An 18,092-nucleotide genomic window follows, 5' to 3' on the forward strand; every position below is an offset into this window, starting at 1 on the left:
GGTGTTTACATTTTAGGGTTAGGGTTTCACATTGTTCCTTTATCTCGGGTATTTTTTTAATATATAAAATTAACGATATTGACTCAATTTTCAGGATAAAGTGATTCGATTCGCCATTCGATTCACCGGAAACTCGACTGAACCAGTTCAGTCGAGTTTCCGGTAGCACTGAGTCTGACTGACTCAGCTGAGAACCATGCAATGGGTGCATTGCATGATGCGATTCACCGCTACCGGAAACGGAAACTGGACTGAACCGGAAACTGGGCTGAACGAACGAACGAACGATTCGCGAACGACTCATCTTGGCGAACTGACTGACGCGAACTGGTTCACGTAAACGAATCATTGAATCCACCTCTAATGCATACTGCAACTCGGTAGAATTTTATTGAAACCCGACCAGCTAATGTGTCGCTGGGGCTAGTGTCGTCTCCTCTCGTCAAATGACAGCTACTTTTTTCTGTTAACGTTAATTTAGTCTACTATTGGTAAATGCAACTTCAACTAGATCTATCTCTCCCTGCTTGAGAACAACGCTGCACCTTGTGCAAGAAAACGCTCAAATAAGGAACTCTGGGTTTAAAGGCATAAGAGTCGCATGGGAAGTCAGAAAAGCATAAATATAGCTGGTTAGTGTAATGATAATTACACACATTACTATAGGGGGAACATTTTGGCGGGGGCTTGTTTAAGACCTCTGGTTACCTGTTTTCACAAAGCTTTTTTCTCTGACAGTCCAGACATTCAGCTGCTGACTATAACAGTTAGATTAACCAATACCTGCAGACATTTAAATCATCTACAATGTCTCTAGTGGGTTTGACACTTTTTTTTAAATGAAGCATCACGTATGAAACTCTTACAACTCTTACACACAGTTCTGTGTAGTCACATTCTTTTGAATGTGAATACATTTATTTACTTTGATAGTAATTCTGGTGCCTCGATTTTTCTTGCCAGTATGGAGTTGAAATAGGTATGGAATTAAATCTGTGCCATCGGATTTTGAGAATAAAAAGCCATTGAATTCTAAGGACTGAATATTCATGCATTGAAATAACGTATCTGGATTTTTTGCCTCTGAATATAACCCTTTTTTTTTCAATGTTAAAAAATTCAAATTCAAATATTCGACGTTAAAAAGTTCAACTTAAATATTTTCAACTTCCCCAAATTCAACATGCCAAAGTCACATGCAATATGTGTGATGTTTGAAATTCACTGTTAACATCCGTGGACCGAAGGAAGAGTAATCCAGCCTAAATGCTATATTGCGGTCAAGCAAGAGAATAACTACTATAACTTTTTTTGCAGGAATTGGGATAGAATGTCTAAAGTACAATGATATTAACATTTTCTTTTACATTTTCTTTATTTTTCTCATCTCCCTTCAATCTTCGCCATCCTCTGTTTCCGTGGGCTCTTCACATGCCCTCCAATCAAATCCTGACCTACTCCAGGTAAGGGCACTTTTGACATTCAACCCTTAATCTTGTACTTGGCTTGTTTGCTGATGATTTAGATTCTGGTTTGTATTGTCCCTTTATGAACTATATCTGTTACGTGTTACCATTTATTCCTGCAGTGGTGGACAATTTGAATACCAGTTTTGCTGTTTTTTCTACCCATTTTTGCTGTTAATCCAATCCTCCGATCCACTTTGACCTATTCACCGCATTCTCTTGTGTAAAGCACTTGGAATTGTTGAAAGTGTGCAAGTATATTATTCAAATAACAAGTATATGTATCATTGGAGGGCTGCGTTTCACTCCCATAAGCACTGTGAACCATCCTTAACCTTTCACAGAAACTAGAGGGCATGTGCTTGTGCTCCTGAGACACTCATGGATGTCCTGAAAGCATATCAAAAGCCTGTGTTATTGTCTCTCACGGTCAGGGCCAGTTCTCCTCCGGTCTTCTGCTTTTACCTCCATCACTCCATCCCTCTACCCCTCATCACTGTACCCCTCCATCCCTCTACCCCTCATCACTGTACCCCTCCATAACTCCATCTCTCTACCCCTATACCCCTCCATCCCTCTCCCCCTCCATGCCTCTACCCCTCCATCCCTCTACCTTCATCCCTCTACCCCTCCATCTTTCTCCCGCTCCATCACTCTATCTCTCTACCCCTCTACCCTTCCATCCCTCTACCCCTCATCCCTCTACCCCTCCATAACTCCATCCCTCTACCCCTATACCCCTCCATCCCTCTCCCCTTCCATCCCTCCCCCCCTCCATCCCTCTCCCCCTCCATCCCTCCCCCCCTCCATCCCTCTACCCCTCCATCCCTCTACCCTCATCCCTCTACCCCTCCATCTTTCTCCCCCTCTATCTCTCTACCCCTCTACCCTTCCATCCCTCTACCCCTCTATCCCTCCATCCCTCAGTTTTATCGCTTCTCCTTTACTTCCCCTAATAACGGATTGCTGGGTAAGTGCCAGAGGGACATGTGATAAATTAACCTAATGCCATACTGTCTGAAATAAATGGAAGCGTTTCACCAAGAGAAAATCCCACAGAGCCCTCAGTCAATTTTCCCTTGTGCTTGCCTCATACTGATACACATACATACACACGTGCACACACACACACACACACACACACACACACACACACACACACACACACACACACACACACACACACTCTCACTCGACCCCCAGCAGAGTTCCAACCACTGGCATTGGGGTTGGGCATTCTCCAATGGAACTAAATATCAAGATTGTATACAATTGTGACTGTGTCCGTTTACAATACCGCATCAAGATATGTCTCTCGCTATAAGCGTTTGTTGAATGCTTTGCTGCAATTATTTGTAGTTCTCTCACTGATATTATCTCAGGTTGTGTTTACTGTCCGCTGCGGTCATTTGAGGCTAGAGAATGTGATCTGACGTCAGCCAATCAATGGGATGTACTCGAGGGCGAGGCACGAGCCTATAATAATAAATGCGCTAACATGGCAGCTAGCACTGTATCACCACAGGACCGTGAATTAATTATATAGAATTGCAGACATTCAGAGTACAATAAGATCAAGGTTGGAAAAGGTTTTTTATTCTCTGTCTGAGAATAAAGGCGGAATTAATGATTGCATACATTAGCATACATACATACATACATACATTTGTAAGTTATTGTAAGTGAATTCAGAATTTTTGTAGCTGAAAAAAAGTAATTGATGTTGTACGATAAGATTTGTGACCATGTGCGTTGGTATCTCTAGTCCCAGAAAAGATAGGTAAATCTGTGAATTGTTTTGAAAAGATCTGTAGAAGGACAGTGATTATTTGTGATTGTGTTTTTATTTAAATACATTATAACTTAATTTTGATCAAAGTGTGTAAACAACTCATTAATTACAACTCTATTAATCCTTTGAGTGTCAAATCTGTGATTTCTTGAGAATACTTTTGGCCCAAATTGCCTATCGAGCACATCTTATAAGATGTGTCCTGGCTTCATTACAAAGTGCTTTCTTTTTTTGTTTGCATCGTAAACGTCAATGTTTTGGGTAGATAGGCCTGACTCTAGCTGCCGGATTAATAAGGGCTCCAACCGGGATAGCGCCTGTGATGTCCAGAGAGATAGTGATTCTCTCAATGCACCGGAGAATAACCTTACTGGGTCGCTGTTCTGTGAATGTGAGTTGTTTTCTGCTGCCTTGGGGAATTACCTTTATATAGTCCTTTATATCATACGCAGTCTCTCTCTCTCTCTCTCTCTCTCTCTCTCTCTCTCTCTCTCTCTCTCTCTCTCTCTCTCTCTCTCTCTCTCTCTCTCTCTCTCTCTCTCTCTCTCTCTCTCTAATCCTCACTCAACGAGACCTGCTGGGAGATATGCCAGCCCCTTTTCCTAACTTTGAAACTCAGCACTATGTATCAGGTTGTTGCTAATTAGCCCAGATCTATCACATCACCATCTCCTCAAGAGGCTAATGTTATTCATAGACCTGTGTGTATGTTGCGCCTATTTGTATCTGTGCCTTTGTTTGTGGTGTGTGGTTTAGGTGTTTTTTTTTCATAGTGTTTTAAATGTGTGTTGGTGTCTCTGTGTCCTGTGTGCATGTCTCCTTGTTTGTATGTGTGCCTATGTGTTTGCACGTCTTAGTTTGTACATAGGCCTATGTGGTTGTGTGTTTTGTGTGTGTGTGTGTGTGTGTGTGTGTTTATGTGATTGTGTGTCCGTCCATGCAAGTGGTGCTCATGGGTTGACTTCATCTCTAGTGTGTGTGTGTGCCTGCCATCGTTCCTTCGTTCTCATGCATATTCTGGTAGAGCGCTGACACGTTAACCTTTCCCGTCAGGTGGGGGGAGGTAATTGGACATCTGTGTCTGGACGCTGGTCCCTGTGCCAGTTCTCTGGCTAAAGCTCCCCCTGCCAGCCTGGCTGAGCCTGGCTGAGCCTGGCTGAGGGTCCCCCAGCAGGGCAGGTGAGATGGGTTCCCTCACCGCCTGGGAGGGCACAAATATAAAATGTGGAACAGCTGTTAAGGAGAATGTGGGCGATGAAAAGAGTAGAGAGAAAATGAAGCGTTGTGTGTGTATGTCGTGCACAAGAGGGATTTTTATGGTCGCAGAAAGATATGGAAAGATATTTCATTATTCAACATAGCTTTTTTGGCAGCAAGGTCTCATGGGGATATACATGTTTTATGTTTAATGAAATGTGGAGCATTCGATCTTACCGCTTGCAATCACCTCCTGCTCTGTGACGGGGTTAATGTTTACACTCTATGTTCAGCAATAAGACCTTGCCATGACTCACTTGAGGACAGCCAAACGCTACTGCTGTCTCTTTGCAACGCCTTTTATCATGTCTCTTATCTTGTGAGTGTGGTTGGTGCTTCATCCAGAGTCGTTTTCACCCGTTTTGTAAACCTCTTATTGGTGCTCCAATCACCAAAGAAAATACCAACCGCAGAATAGTTTGCTGGTGATCAATATCCGGTGGTTTTTCAATTGGATCATTTGTCCATGTTTTCCCGTCAGAAGAGTGGAGTGGCTCTGACCCACTCTGGCTCTGATTAACAGCGTTCTCAGTCACGTTGTGTTGTCTTAGAGCAGAGCACTCTTTTGATATAACAACATTAAATCTCAACTTGAAATTCAAAAGAGTTCTGACACAGTTAACAATGCCCGAAGCTGAGATGAGTTTGAAGAGAGGTAAAAGTCAGATTGGAGAAGCAAAAAACCCTAAACGCTATTCACAGAACTCTGACTTTTGTTTTGAATGTTATGGCTGTCGTCTCCCTCCCCAGTGGTTATTATGAGGTCTTAAACAGTATTCAGTTCTCTACTCCCTACTCTTCACAGAGCACTGGTGACTCGAGAAAAGTATTCACTAATAAATGCTGCCCCCTATTGGTTCTATGTCTGTCACTACAGGACTTTTTTACTGGATATTTTCCTGGGCAAGTCATTAACCTTATCGTTTGTGTTTCTGACAGTGTGTCAATATTTAAGTAATATGTCCATTTAAATTTAATTTGGTGTGTCCATTTATAAATTAGAAGGCTTGTGCACATTGTCTAATATGCAACAAGTATTTGTCTCTGTTGCTACATAATTAATGAGGAATATATTGAGAAATATTGAATCATAACAGAATAAGTTTGATGTTCTGAATAAAATGCTTGCATGAAGATTAACATATTTATATCCTAGCACGATATGAGACCAAACGCAATTTTGTTTTTGTTATTATTCACCACTGGACTAGTTTGATTGAATATTTTGCTTAACAACGTGAGATTTATTACGTAATCATGCTTTTCAGTGATGTTTGTCCACCGTGCATTATTCAAATATTCTGTTATCATGCACTATTAAAAGACGTCCACTTGAGGGAGACACACGTTCGGACAATGCTTGCTTGCTAACTGCCTTGCTACAACACAGCAGGTTGTTAATACAAAATATCTTACCTTCCTTTCGTCCTTCCTTCCTCTTCTCACTCCTTCCTAAGTCTGTATCGGATTATGTGTTTCCGTAAGTTAAGAAGGTCCATAATGGGCCTAAAATCAACCCCTGAACCCATACATAGTACTTCTTAAAGGATGTGGAGGTTGATGGTACCAGTTGAGTAGCCGGTGATATCAGGTTATGATGACTCAGACCGGGTATTTGTTTTGACCCCCGCTACATAATGAATAGATAGGACACACAGATGTTTGGCTAAGTTAAGGTAATGCTGTAAAAGGTAAGGTAAAGCGGTTCATTAGCTGCAAAGCGTTTGCAGCTAACACACACAAACACACACACACAAACACAAACACACACACACACACACACACACACACACACACACACACACACACACACACACACACACACACACAAACACTCTCTATTTGCTTACTTCCTTTCTTTTGTATCTTTTAATGCTCAAAAGGTCCACTTGTGTCTCTCCAACTCATGGTTGCCCCTAGTAACAGAGGTGTAACGCACAAAGAGGTCTTCCAGCGCCGCAGCCGAGGCTGGCTGGGGCTCCAACTGAAAGGCTTAAAAATAGAAAAAAGGCTTTCATCCTGGCTTAGGGTTGAGAGAGTAAAAGTCTAGGAATATAGAAAACAAGTAAATGGTTGTGGAAGAAGGGGTAAAATGGGTTTTCGCGAGGCAAACCTGTCTCGCGAAAACCCATGTTTTTGAAGAAGGCCATTCCGCAGCCTTTTCATATGCCTCCTGTGACACTTGCAAGGTGATGATCAATTACACGCTGTCAAATGAAGGCTAATGGTTCTCCGTCGCTCTGTTCACCCTTCTTTGAGGCCTCTGTGTTTCAACGCGTTCAAATTTGAATGATGTTCTTCTGATGTAAATTTGCAGCTGCATATTAATTGCCGGTGCCCCTGAGGTGGCATGCTCTTCAGGGGGGCCGATCTCTCTCATATGCCAGCAGAACAATGACAAAGTGCAGCCGAGGCAGGCGGGTCCTAATGACTGATCACTGAGATGTAAAGGGAGCCGGCTCATTAATTTCCTCTTGCAAAAACAGGCGGTTGTTGACTTGGCCTGTAGTTGGAAATAGAGTTACAGTTCCTGCTGATACGGGAATTTCCAAACGAAAGCTTTTTCTTCGTTCATCTTTGGTCATTTTTTTTGTCATGGGTGTGATGAGTCTCTCCCTTGACGGTAACTGTCATAGTCTGTGAGACAGGGTAGCTAAGCTTCCAGCCGCCCTCCAGGGTCATTTATTATGTGTCACAGTCACAACAAGGAAACACAATGTTTTATACTGCTGCTTGTCATTTTAGAGTAAGTCTAATTTTGGAAATCTGTTTTTAAAGTTGCCTGGATACACAGATGAACGTTAAACATGTAGTAAAAATGATTTCAATTGAGTGACTGTGGCACATTCGAAGGTGCTGTAGGTTAGATTAAAGAGGTATAATTTGAGAATAATTTGTTAGAAATTCCATAGCAATCAGTCTTCTAATAGTGCATGAAATGATCTATGAGAATATTCTCCGGTTGACTGCGCCTGTGGGACATTTTAGATTAAAGACCGCTGCCGGCTCATTTCTGACCAATCAGCACATTCCTTTCCTGATTGGTTCAGGGAATCCATTTTTCTGGCAAATACAAATTCAAGGCAATAATAAGGGAAATTTTGAGAGATGACTACTGGTTGCTATGTATTTTTTCGCCCTCCTCAGACACTTTATCAGACCACCTATCTTTTTTACTGCCATCTTATATTGCTGCCACCTTCCCGTTTAAACCGTTATTAAAGGGGTTGTTCTGATATCAAAAGCCTGAGGAATATCCAGTCAGAAAATGGCAACATCTGTATTCTGTAAAAAAAGAGGTTGCTGGGCAGAGTAGAGTTGGAATAGGGGGGAACCTTATTGCATGATGGATTGAAATATTTATGGAGCTTCTCAAAAATGGATGAAGAGCAAATGGTCTCCCTGATTGTCTGTACCGCTCACTCTGTCTGTCCTACTTCCTGCACCCTCTTTCCTCTTGACCGCACACTGAATGCAGAAGCCCCTCTGTTCCATACTGCTCTGAGGCACACCCATTATGTTGCACTGCTCTCCGGACACTGTAGGCACGTGTGTGTGGGTGTGTGTTTGTGTGTTCGGTGTGGACTCTGGGTTACCCTATAATACAATTGTAAGCTTCCGAATATACACGCACACACAAACGCATCATGCAAACATGACATTACACTCTGTCACGCTTGCTTCCAAATTCTTGTTTCTTGTTGTGAGCCATGACTGCTTTGCACGCTCAAATATCCATCAGCCTCTTCTCTCTCTCTCTCTCTCTGTCTCTCTCTCTCTCTCTCTCTCTCTCTCTCTCTCTCTCTCTCTCTCTCTCTCTCTCTCTCTCTCTCTCTCTCTCTCTCTCTCTCTCTCTCTCTCTCTCTCTCTCTCTCTCTCTCTCTCTCCTCAGGCACTGGGCTTCATAAGGAGAGCCGCGGTGTAGTGCTGCACTAAGATAAAGGGGGGTGTGTGTGTGCGTGGGAGAAGGGCGGTGGGGGGTAGTTGGTAGGGAGAACGGAGGACCGAGCAAGGGAGGGTGGGGAGGAGGAGGTGAGAAGGAGGACCTATGAACACTGTTCAAGGGGCAATTCCGTCAAGGAGTCTTTTTACGCTGAACACTCACAAACACACACAGAGGCAGGCGTGCTCTTTCTCTCTCTCTCTCTCGCTCTCTCTCTCGCTCTCGCTCTCTCTCTCTCTCTCTCTCTCTCTCTCTCTCTCTCTCTCTCTCTCTCTCTCTCTCTCTCTCCCGTGCTGCTCTCCGCGGTGCTCTAAAGGATCTGTAGCTTGGAAACTAACTGCAGTCAGCAATCAGTCTGTGTGTGTGCATGGAACGGCAGTCAGAGCCAGAGTGCTGGGACTGAATGGGAAGAGCGACCCGGACGCATCGTGACGGCAAGCCGGTCTGACTTTTGGGGAGGGGGGGTGGGGGGGATCTTCTGCGTCCCTTCACCCGAGCCTTTATCCCTGGTCCTATTATCATCAGTACTATTCTCATTGTCTTCCACCGGGACTCCGGTGGATTAGTTCAGTGCGGAAGTCTCCTGCAGGGCTGGACCACAGTGGCCAGGCAGGGGGGAGGGGGGGGTTGGGGGTTTGAGCGCTGGGGAAAGAGAAGGACTGCGCTGGAAGGAATTCCCCTTTTTGTTTTTTTCTTCTTCTCCGTGTGCTGCAAGCCGGAGCGCTGTGCCTCGGTCCACCTGTCAGCCACAGCGGCCGCAGCCACAGCAGCATTCACACAATTCCTGAGGGCTCCCGTCCGCCTCTGGGAGGGAAAGGCAAGGAGTCGGAAGGCAGAGAATGGGATTTTTAGAAGCATCCCCTGGTTTCTAATCCAGGTGGGACCATTTGTTCGTGTTTTTTTGGACCTATAAAGATTACAATTACCGCGGAAAAAAACTTGAATACTTAATTTTTTTAGGGGCGGTCCCATCCGATTTCTGGAGGGGAGTGCAGCGGGAGTTTTTATTGTTTTTATGGTGGCCGTCCCCTGGTGCTCTTAAGGTCTTCGTTGCCTCCGGTGCTGGCCGCTCCCCGGGTCCCAGCCATGGCCCAGCCGGCCGGCGTGGGCGTGGGGGTGGCGCTGGCCCAGCAGGACACGCTGGCAGTGCCGCCCATGCCGAAGCACGCGGGCCTAAACGAGGACCTGGTGAAGATCCTGCGGGAGAACCTGCTGCAGCCCGACAGGCCCCGGGGCCACCGGCGCTCGCCGTCCTCCATCTCCCCGCGCCTCTCGCCGCGCAACTCGCCGCGCCTGCTGCGACGCATGCTCCTCAACAACAACAACACCCACAAGCAGCGGCGCTTCACCGTGGCGCACACATGGTGAGACTTCCCCCCCCCCCCCCCCCCCAACCTACCCCCACCCTGGGGTGCAGCAGAAGAATGCCTACAGAGAGGCGATCAATAACCAGATAAAGCGGGATTGAAATGTTAATAGTTGGGTTTTTTCACAATCTGTGTGTGTAGGTTGTGTGTGCTAAATTCACAATCTGTGTGTGTGTGGACTGGTTGTGTGGATTCACAATCTGTGTGTGTGTGTGTGTGTGTGTGTGTGTAACTGCGATTTCTGTCCTTGTGTGTGTGTTTTTTGCACGTGTGTGCATTTTTGTGTGCACATCCAAGTGTGTGTGTAAGTTTTTTTCTTTTTTGGTGCATGAACATGCAAGTGTGTATACCTGTGCTGGTGTACCTGTTTTTGTATGTGTGCATTGGCATCTGCTCAGAAGAGCTTATACTTGAATTTTGTGCTGCACTAAAGGCAAGCTTTCAAGGTCAGCTCGGATTGTGTGTGTGGACCATAGTTTGTTTGCTCGGAGACGAGGTGGCGTGATGAGCTTTCAGACTGATTAAACGGCTTCGGTTTGCTATTCACTCTGAATGCTCTAGTAAAATGGCTTAAGTGTGTCTGTGTGCGTGCGGGCTAATTCTCCTTTTCTAGGTGTTTCACCTACAATCCCCTGGTGGACACGGGATGACATTTCAGGCTTCCCCGACCTTGTTGCTCTTCCCCTTTGTTTCTGCTTGTGTCGGTATGTGCTTCTGCACAGGCTTATAAATGAAGATCAGATAGCACGGACTGCTCTCCCCTCGTCTCCTTCTCTCCTGCTGTTGTTCCCAATCAACTCCTGCCTGCCTGCAGTTTTTGCCTATTAATTAGTCTTCTATTCCTGGCCGTCCATCCCAGCTCACTGGCACACGCCCACGCTGCTCCCCCATCCCCCCTTTCCTCCCTCCTTCGCTCACCTAATCCCCACATCCCTGCTTCATCCATCTTCCCACTCTCACAAAATCCCTTCCCTCCATCCTCAAGCCAATACCGACACATACCCACACATGCACACATTCTCTCCCTCTCTCTTTTTACTCTGTCTCTCACTCTGTCTCTCACTCTGTCTCTCACTCTGTCTGTCTGTCTGTCTGTCTGTCTGTCTGTCTGTCTGTCTGTCTCTCTGTCTGTCTGTCTGTCTGTCTGTCTGTCTGTCTGTCTGTCTGTCTTTCCTTTTCTTGCCTATGTGTATTCTGCGCCCCACCAATCAATTATACTGCCCTGACTATTACCACTGCCATTTATATTCCATTATCTCCCTTTCCCCTTCTTTTATTGTTTTTGATTATTTATTAATTTGACTATTTACTCCCCCCCCCCCCCCCCCCCTTCAAAGCACACACAGTCACAAACACACAAACAATCGGGAAGCCAATTTCCCCTTCTTTGTTCCATCCCCTTCGTTTACGGTTATTAACTGCTAACCGATATGAATAAATGTACTGTAAAGAGTAATTAAAGTCATTCATCTGTAAAAATAATAATATATTTTACTGGGATGTAGGGTTGGTCCAAATAGCCAAACAGATTTCGGTCAAAGTTTATTTGAATAGACGGGTCACGGAGAATCTCTGGCGTTTTGGAACCTAATCGAAAATAGATAAAAAATGTATGTTTAATAACGTTTAATAACGTTTAATAAAGACAAAGTGAACTATTTGATGAACTTTAAGTAATAGATCAAAACCAATATTGAAACAGCACCTTAACCTTTTAACTCCAGAGTTTTCTGAGTTTTGGCTTGTGCCGACTGGCTTGGAAGCCTGTGCACCTAGCATTATCAAATTAACCAAAGGCTTTTATTTACAGCCAGCTAATCATATCAGCCATAGAAGCACTTGGTTACATTTAGCATGTAGGAGGTCAACAGGCTAGTTTTGCCGGTCTTTCAGTTTTGACAAAGTAGTACTATGTAGAGAGCGAATGTAAGGAATTGAAAATACTTGTATATATTTTTACATGAGCAACGATAAAAAAACTGGTTATGGGATGTAAGTGGTTAACATCACACACACACACACACACACACACACACACACACACACACACACACACAGACACACACACACTGCTTCATTCTTCCTCACTAGTCCCTTTGCCAAAACATTTCCTCATCCTTATTTCCCTGGTTGCCATGCCTACACACCCGCCCACTACTCCCTACCAAATTCCCTGCTTATTTTCCTCCAGTATTTCACTCGACAGCAAATATGTATATTTGCTTTCATCAACATGGTTGAAGAAAAACTTCAGAGTGGATCTCAGGAGTCAAGTGGCATTTCTTTGGTTTTGATATGTGGTCAGTTACATTGCCTTTGTAATCTCCCCAGGATCCCGGAACATTAGGGTAAGACTCTCCCACAATCAGATCACAGCATGCAAACGTAGCCTATGTTCTTCTGCTTTTGCTATGCATTAATTGGTCCAATCAACTTGTATTTAGCCATTTCAAATCTGTCCAGGCCTTGCATGTTAAAAATTTCACTTTTTAGATTAACGGCTGTCAAGCACAAACCCTCAGCATCTTAACAACGGTGCTGAAAGATCAAGTAGTTCTGATGTCAGTCATCTGCCGAGAAGCATCAATCATCACGCTCCTTAATGTGGCTGACAAGACGTTGAACATAACCGCTGCCCTAGTCTTGCATTAACGTCCATCTGTGGATCCCCATGAGTTCATTCTCGCCTTGCTGACATCTACTTATCAGCAGCCTTCCCTTCAACATGTCTCTAAAGGATAGGAGGGAAAGGTACAGTATGAACACAAAACTAAAAAAGGATAAGAAAAGAAAACATAGTCCAAGTTAATATTTATGATATGTCAATGAATCAGAGATGCTCACAAGAAATTATTTGCAAGTTTAAGGCAACTCACAAGTCACGTATGGTTGGTTAAAAAGTTGGTATTAACTTCAGAATATAATTTGACTATGATACTTTCTGCCCCTATCCATATGCGCAGGCAGAGAAAAGGACAGCTACAGTGTTCTTGTTCTCTACTGGAAAGCCAAGGCTTTGGTTGCTAAGCTTTGGATAGATAATGAGTTAGACAGTTCTATTGTCATTATTATATTGTGTATGTGTGTGTGTGTGTATATTTATTACATGGCTAATGATGCCTTATATCTGGTGAGAGATGATATGTGTAGAATGAACACCAAGGGCATAAAGTTGCAAATGATAATGAGGGAGGGAATGACAACCATCTCGTCAGACATGCTCAAGTCTTTTGAGAAAGGGTCCCATGTCAAAACTCTTTTGAGGAAGGGTCTCAAGTCAAATCTCAGGTCTTTTGAGGGAGCGTCTCAAGTCGAGTCCCAAGTCTTTTAAGGAAGTGTCTCAAATCAAGTCTCAAGTCTTTTAAGGAAGTGTCTCAAATCAAGTCTCAAGTCTTTTAAGGAAGTGTCTCAAATCAAGTCTCAAGTCTTTTAAGGAAGTGTCTCAAATCAAGTCTCAAGTCTTTTAAGGAAGTGTCTAATGTTAAGTCTCAGGTCACTTTGGGTGCGACTCGAGTCCATGCCGCAAACTCAAGCCCATATCTCTGCAATTAACCAATTTAATATAACTCTGTTACCAGAGCACCACTAATAGTTTGCACAAGTGATGCTGTGTTGCTGTCCTTGTGTACTCAATTTAATCTGGGACGCTAATATCGGACCATGGTCTTCCTGTTAAATGCCTTGACTAAGGACAGGAACGCAAATGTCTTGTTTCGAAGAGTATGCCCATACAAAGCATATTTTGTGATGATTAAATGCTCAACTTTCACACACAGGGACAGATACGTTTATAAAGCGTGTGTGTCTTTGTGTGTGTGTGTGCTGGAACCCACACACGTAGCGTGTGTAAATGTGTGTTTTGTTCATGACAGAGGAAGCACAGAGTATAACGAAGCGATACTTTACCCCCGCAGTGTCCTGAAATCAGTCCTACTAAAACTATTTTTGGAGTTATGTGTTTGCGTGTGGGCTGCGTGTTTTTGTTGATCTGTATGTGTGTGTGTGTGTGTGTGTGTGTATGTTTGTACCCATGTGGGTGTGTGTTTTTACTCTTTCATTCTCTGAGAACGAGGTGATAGTGTATTGCGATAAATGCCGTCTTAATGTACTCCAATCGCCTTCTTATTGTTTGGCTGCTGCAGGGAGGCACGCAAAGCTGCCGTGCTGCAAATTGAATGACACACACACACACACACACACACACACACACACACACACACACACACACACACACACACACACACACACACGCGCGAGTGGGCCGCCCCCAGTGGCTGTACTCAACACTTGATTAACAAGACAATCCTCCTCCACAGAGCTATTGGCTCTAATGTAGCACTCTCACTGTTACGACCGGCGGACTCTCAGTCGTGACGCAGTAGACAGCGACGGCTCCGGCTAGCGCATGGCCCTTAGTAGATATCAATGGGTCTACATTCTACATCAATGGCGGCGGCAGCAGATTGTCTGGCAACTCTCCAGGGGGGGCTACTGGTTTGATCCCGGAGCACGGGTGTCTTACCCCAACAGCCGGTTGTTGTTGATGCATTGTAGTGTGGTTGACACGCTAATTGTACACTATTTGTGAAGGGGTGAAATAGCTCTCTGAAGCTCTCTGATTGGCTTCAGAGAGCTGGAGTGGACTGGTCATTATGCTGCAATATGAAAAGCAACCTTGGTCCATACATTTATATCACGTTGAATTATCAGGTTTGATTTTTCTGAGGAAATGGAAAAAAGCATTATGTAAAATCCAAAAAGACACATTGTAACGTTTACCATCTGTTGAGTGAGAAGAATATTTCTTTGTTTTACTAGGAACCCTGACTAAACAGTGAATTTTGCTATCGATATTTAATAATCGTAAGTAAACGTGTCGCGCACACACACAAACACACACCCACATTATTTTATTAGGGTGTGCGGTGATTTAACTGTGTGGGCTAAATAATGGGTGGATTTGTGTAACATTTTCTTCAACATTTACACATGGCGTGCCTTTATGTCCCTGCCACGTTAAAAGAACGTTAAAATACGAACACTTATAAATATATATACACTCATAAAAATGACCCTCAATGTCCCTCCCGGGTGACCTCAAATCAATCTGATTCCTTACTGTTTGTTGTGTCATGGTAACAGCGGCTAGCATAGCATGTAGCGGCGCAGGGTCTCTTTGTTAGCAGGCAAGACTTTGCTGAAGCAGAGCAGGTGGTTCATGTGTGCTCATGCTGATGCTTTCTCACACAAGGCCTGGCTTTTGGCCGTGTTGATTTCATGCTGCAGAGCTGGCTCTGGAGGGATGGGTGGGAGTGTGGCACGTGGATGGATGGAGATCCTCAATGCTAGCATGTGGGTGGAGAGGGAAGATGGATGCCAAATCGATTGGTGAATGGATCGGTGGATCAACGGGACGGAGGGGGAGATGGAGGAACGAACGAATGATGGATGATGAATACACAAATAGTGGATTGGCTTTCATTAGTTGTGTGGGTGGATGGTGAATTACAAAATCAGTTAGGTGAAGATTTGATTCATGGATGGGTGGATGGAACGATTAATCGATTAACTCTGAATGCACTGACTACTGATTAGTGGTGTGGGTTGGGAAGGGAAGATGCCATACCAACTGTTTAATAAACTGTAACTTGATCAATAGTTGGAATACATGATGAGCACCAAATCCATGGTGATGATTATTATGCATTGTATGATTGTAGTGAAACGCTATATCAACCAAAGGAGGAAAAAACATAATTGTTATTTTAATTAAACCTATAGCTTTACAGTGTATGGCTAAAGATCAATGCCTGGCCGGTTATATGGGTTAACAAGTCAAAGAATGCATTCAAACCTGGCACTAAATCAACCGATGACAACATAAAAAGATATAGATCAGCCGGGACAGGGGAGGTTGGCAAAAAAAACAACTGGATCGGATTAGGGCAGGAGGTGGCCTGTAAAGAGTGTTGACGTGGGAGGAAAAGCCCTCCTGGTATCTAACTGTAGCTCTTGTCCCTGTTATATCATCGCTTTCTGCCACTTCTATCTCTCTCTGTCTCGTTCTCACTCTCTCTGTCTCGTTCTCTCTATCTCTGTCTCTGTCTCGTTTTCTCTGTCGCTATCCATCGCTCTCTCTCTCTCTCAGTTTCTGTCTGGATCTCTCTCTCTCTCTCTCTCTCTCTCTCTCTCTCTCTCTCTCTCTCTCTCTCTCTCTCTCTCTCTCTCTCTCTCTCTCTCTCTGACATGAAGTAAAGAGGTTATGACTGCTAGGCTTGTTACACTAATGGCTGTTTTATTTCTTCAACTCTCCTATAATTGAAGGAGCTTCTTATATAAGTAGCATAGATTTCTCAGAGAGGCTCATTGGTTCCTCATAGAGTCTCGTTGTGTTCTCCGATTTTTAATTGGTTAATCTGGGATCTCATGGAGTAATTAGAATCGCCATTGAGATTCATTCATCATCATTTTTTATGCGTCCCATTCAAGCCATCATCATCATAATCATTCATCATTGTATTTTTGCAGTGAAATGTTTGTGCAGTTTGCAAATGTATTTTCAAAGCCAGACATGTCTATCCGTATATTGTCTGACTTACTTTATTTTCCCAATGAGGAGGAAAAGAAGAAATGTGCATGGATTTTCATCCTCTTTAGTTTTCCCTTGTTCCTAATTGCAAGCATGATGTGCTACTTCATGCTTGACGGTTTGCATATTGTATTGTGCTACAAACGTCTTATTGTATTCCCTGATGACAATGAAAGCCTTGTGTGCCTTTACATTTTGCCTAAAGCTGTAATAATGGAATTACATGTGCATGACAAAGCATTTGGTTAACGAAGAAGCTTGATTTTTAACCAACATACATGAAAATGATGGCTGCATATTCTCATGGCATTCAATGGGGGTCAAAATCAACTCAAAAAGCTGATGATTCGTTATGCCCATCTCTTTAAGAAGATGAATGGAAGTAAACATGGAATTGTAAATATATAATAATGTCTTAAATCAAACTGAAGTTTTGTTCTGGCATTGCGGTGGTATTACATTCAGAATATGAAACAGCCATATGAACAGGTTAAGTATATCATGAAGACATTTAATTTCAAACAAATTAATTTCATAGTATTAATTTTGAATGACATGTTAAAGCACAGGTGAAGCTGCGTGGTGTAATCCATCCTCAGCTGAACATACATAATTATCTGTATACGATCCCTGCTTACAGTTTTAATATATTATCTAATGGAGAATAATATAGTTTTTTGTTTGTTGATCAAATATGGTGTTAATGAGGGTCCTGGGGGGGTCAATAAGCCAGCTGGTGGAGATTGGAGTTTAGAAAACCCTTGCTGACAGCGATCTGGGCTCATGTTCAATATGAGTAGCAGTGATAGCCTCTGGACCTGAGCTTCCTGCCTTTAAAGACATTGGGAATGTCTCACCTTGCAAGTTCATTTCCATAGTCTCCTTCAAATGGTAACACACAACTGCCTAGTTGCTGCTTTCATCATGTTTGCACCATCAAATCCTTGCAGAAGGGATTGCATCACATCGTAAAGTTTGTTCCATCCATGTTAATGACCTCTTTGACTTGGATGTCATGTAACTCAAGTAAGATGTGAGCTATCTGTCATTTCACCTTGCCTACACCAAGCAAAGACTTGAAGCAGACATTGTTTTGGCAGATGTGCATTGAATGTATTGTATTGAATCAGTTGCCTGACAAATACTACTCTGCTTATTACCAAATTGAAGCTAACCAGGATTTGTCTTGGTAATAAATGTTGAAAGCAAACCATTCTTAAATAATTCATGCCATTTGTCTATCCTGTAAACATCCAGTCAATGATATCTGGCATCTTAGGGACCCTTAGTACTGATTTGAAGGCAAAGCCATGTTTATTCGTTCTTGGAAATTGTCTTTCAGTGTAATTCTTCAGGCTCCGGTTTTGCTGAAGTTACCAGTTCAAATGCTCCGCTCCATGCAATATTAACCAGCACAGTTATTTGCACTTATGTAAGCTATGTAGCATCACTGCTGCTGATGGAGCACTACATCACAGTCTCCCAACGCAGGCAAATTACCACTAAATCAATCCAATCACGCACACACACACACACACACACACACACACACACACACACACACACACACACACACACACACACACACTAATACACAACGTATCCTTGTATCATCCTTTCAGAGATATATCTTCTGCAATATGACTCAGCATTGACTTTGCATTTCAAGCTTGTGTCT

At 43.5% G+C, this 18,092-nt stretch overlaps 1 protein-coding gene across 1 annotated transcript in view; it reads left to right on the forward strand.

Annotated features, from left to right (window-relative positions):
• The first annotated feature begins 9,383 nt into the window (after positions 1-9,383).
• pde4d (phosphodiesterase 4D, cAMP-specific) overlaps positions 9,384-18,092 on the forward strand; it is an 87,128-nt gene continuing 78,419 nt past the window's right edge. Inside the window, 1 exon segment of the mRNA XM_079738765.1 lies at positions 9,384-9,822. Within this exon segment, the coding sequence (XP_079594891.1) occupies positions 9,545-9,822 (278 nt within the window). The 5' untranslated portion in view covers positions 9,384-9,544.

This window comes from Pollachius pollachius (genome assembly GCF_949987615.1).
Source record: "Pollachius pollachius genome assembly, chromosome: 1".
NCBI lineage: Eukaryota > Metazoa > Chordata > Actinopteri > Gadiformes > Gadidae > Pollachius > Pollachius pollachius.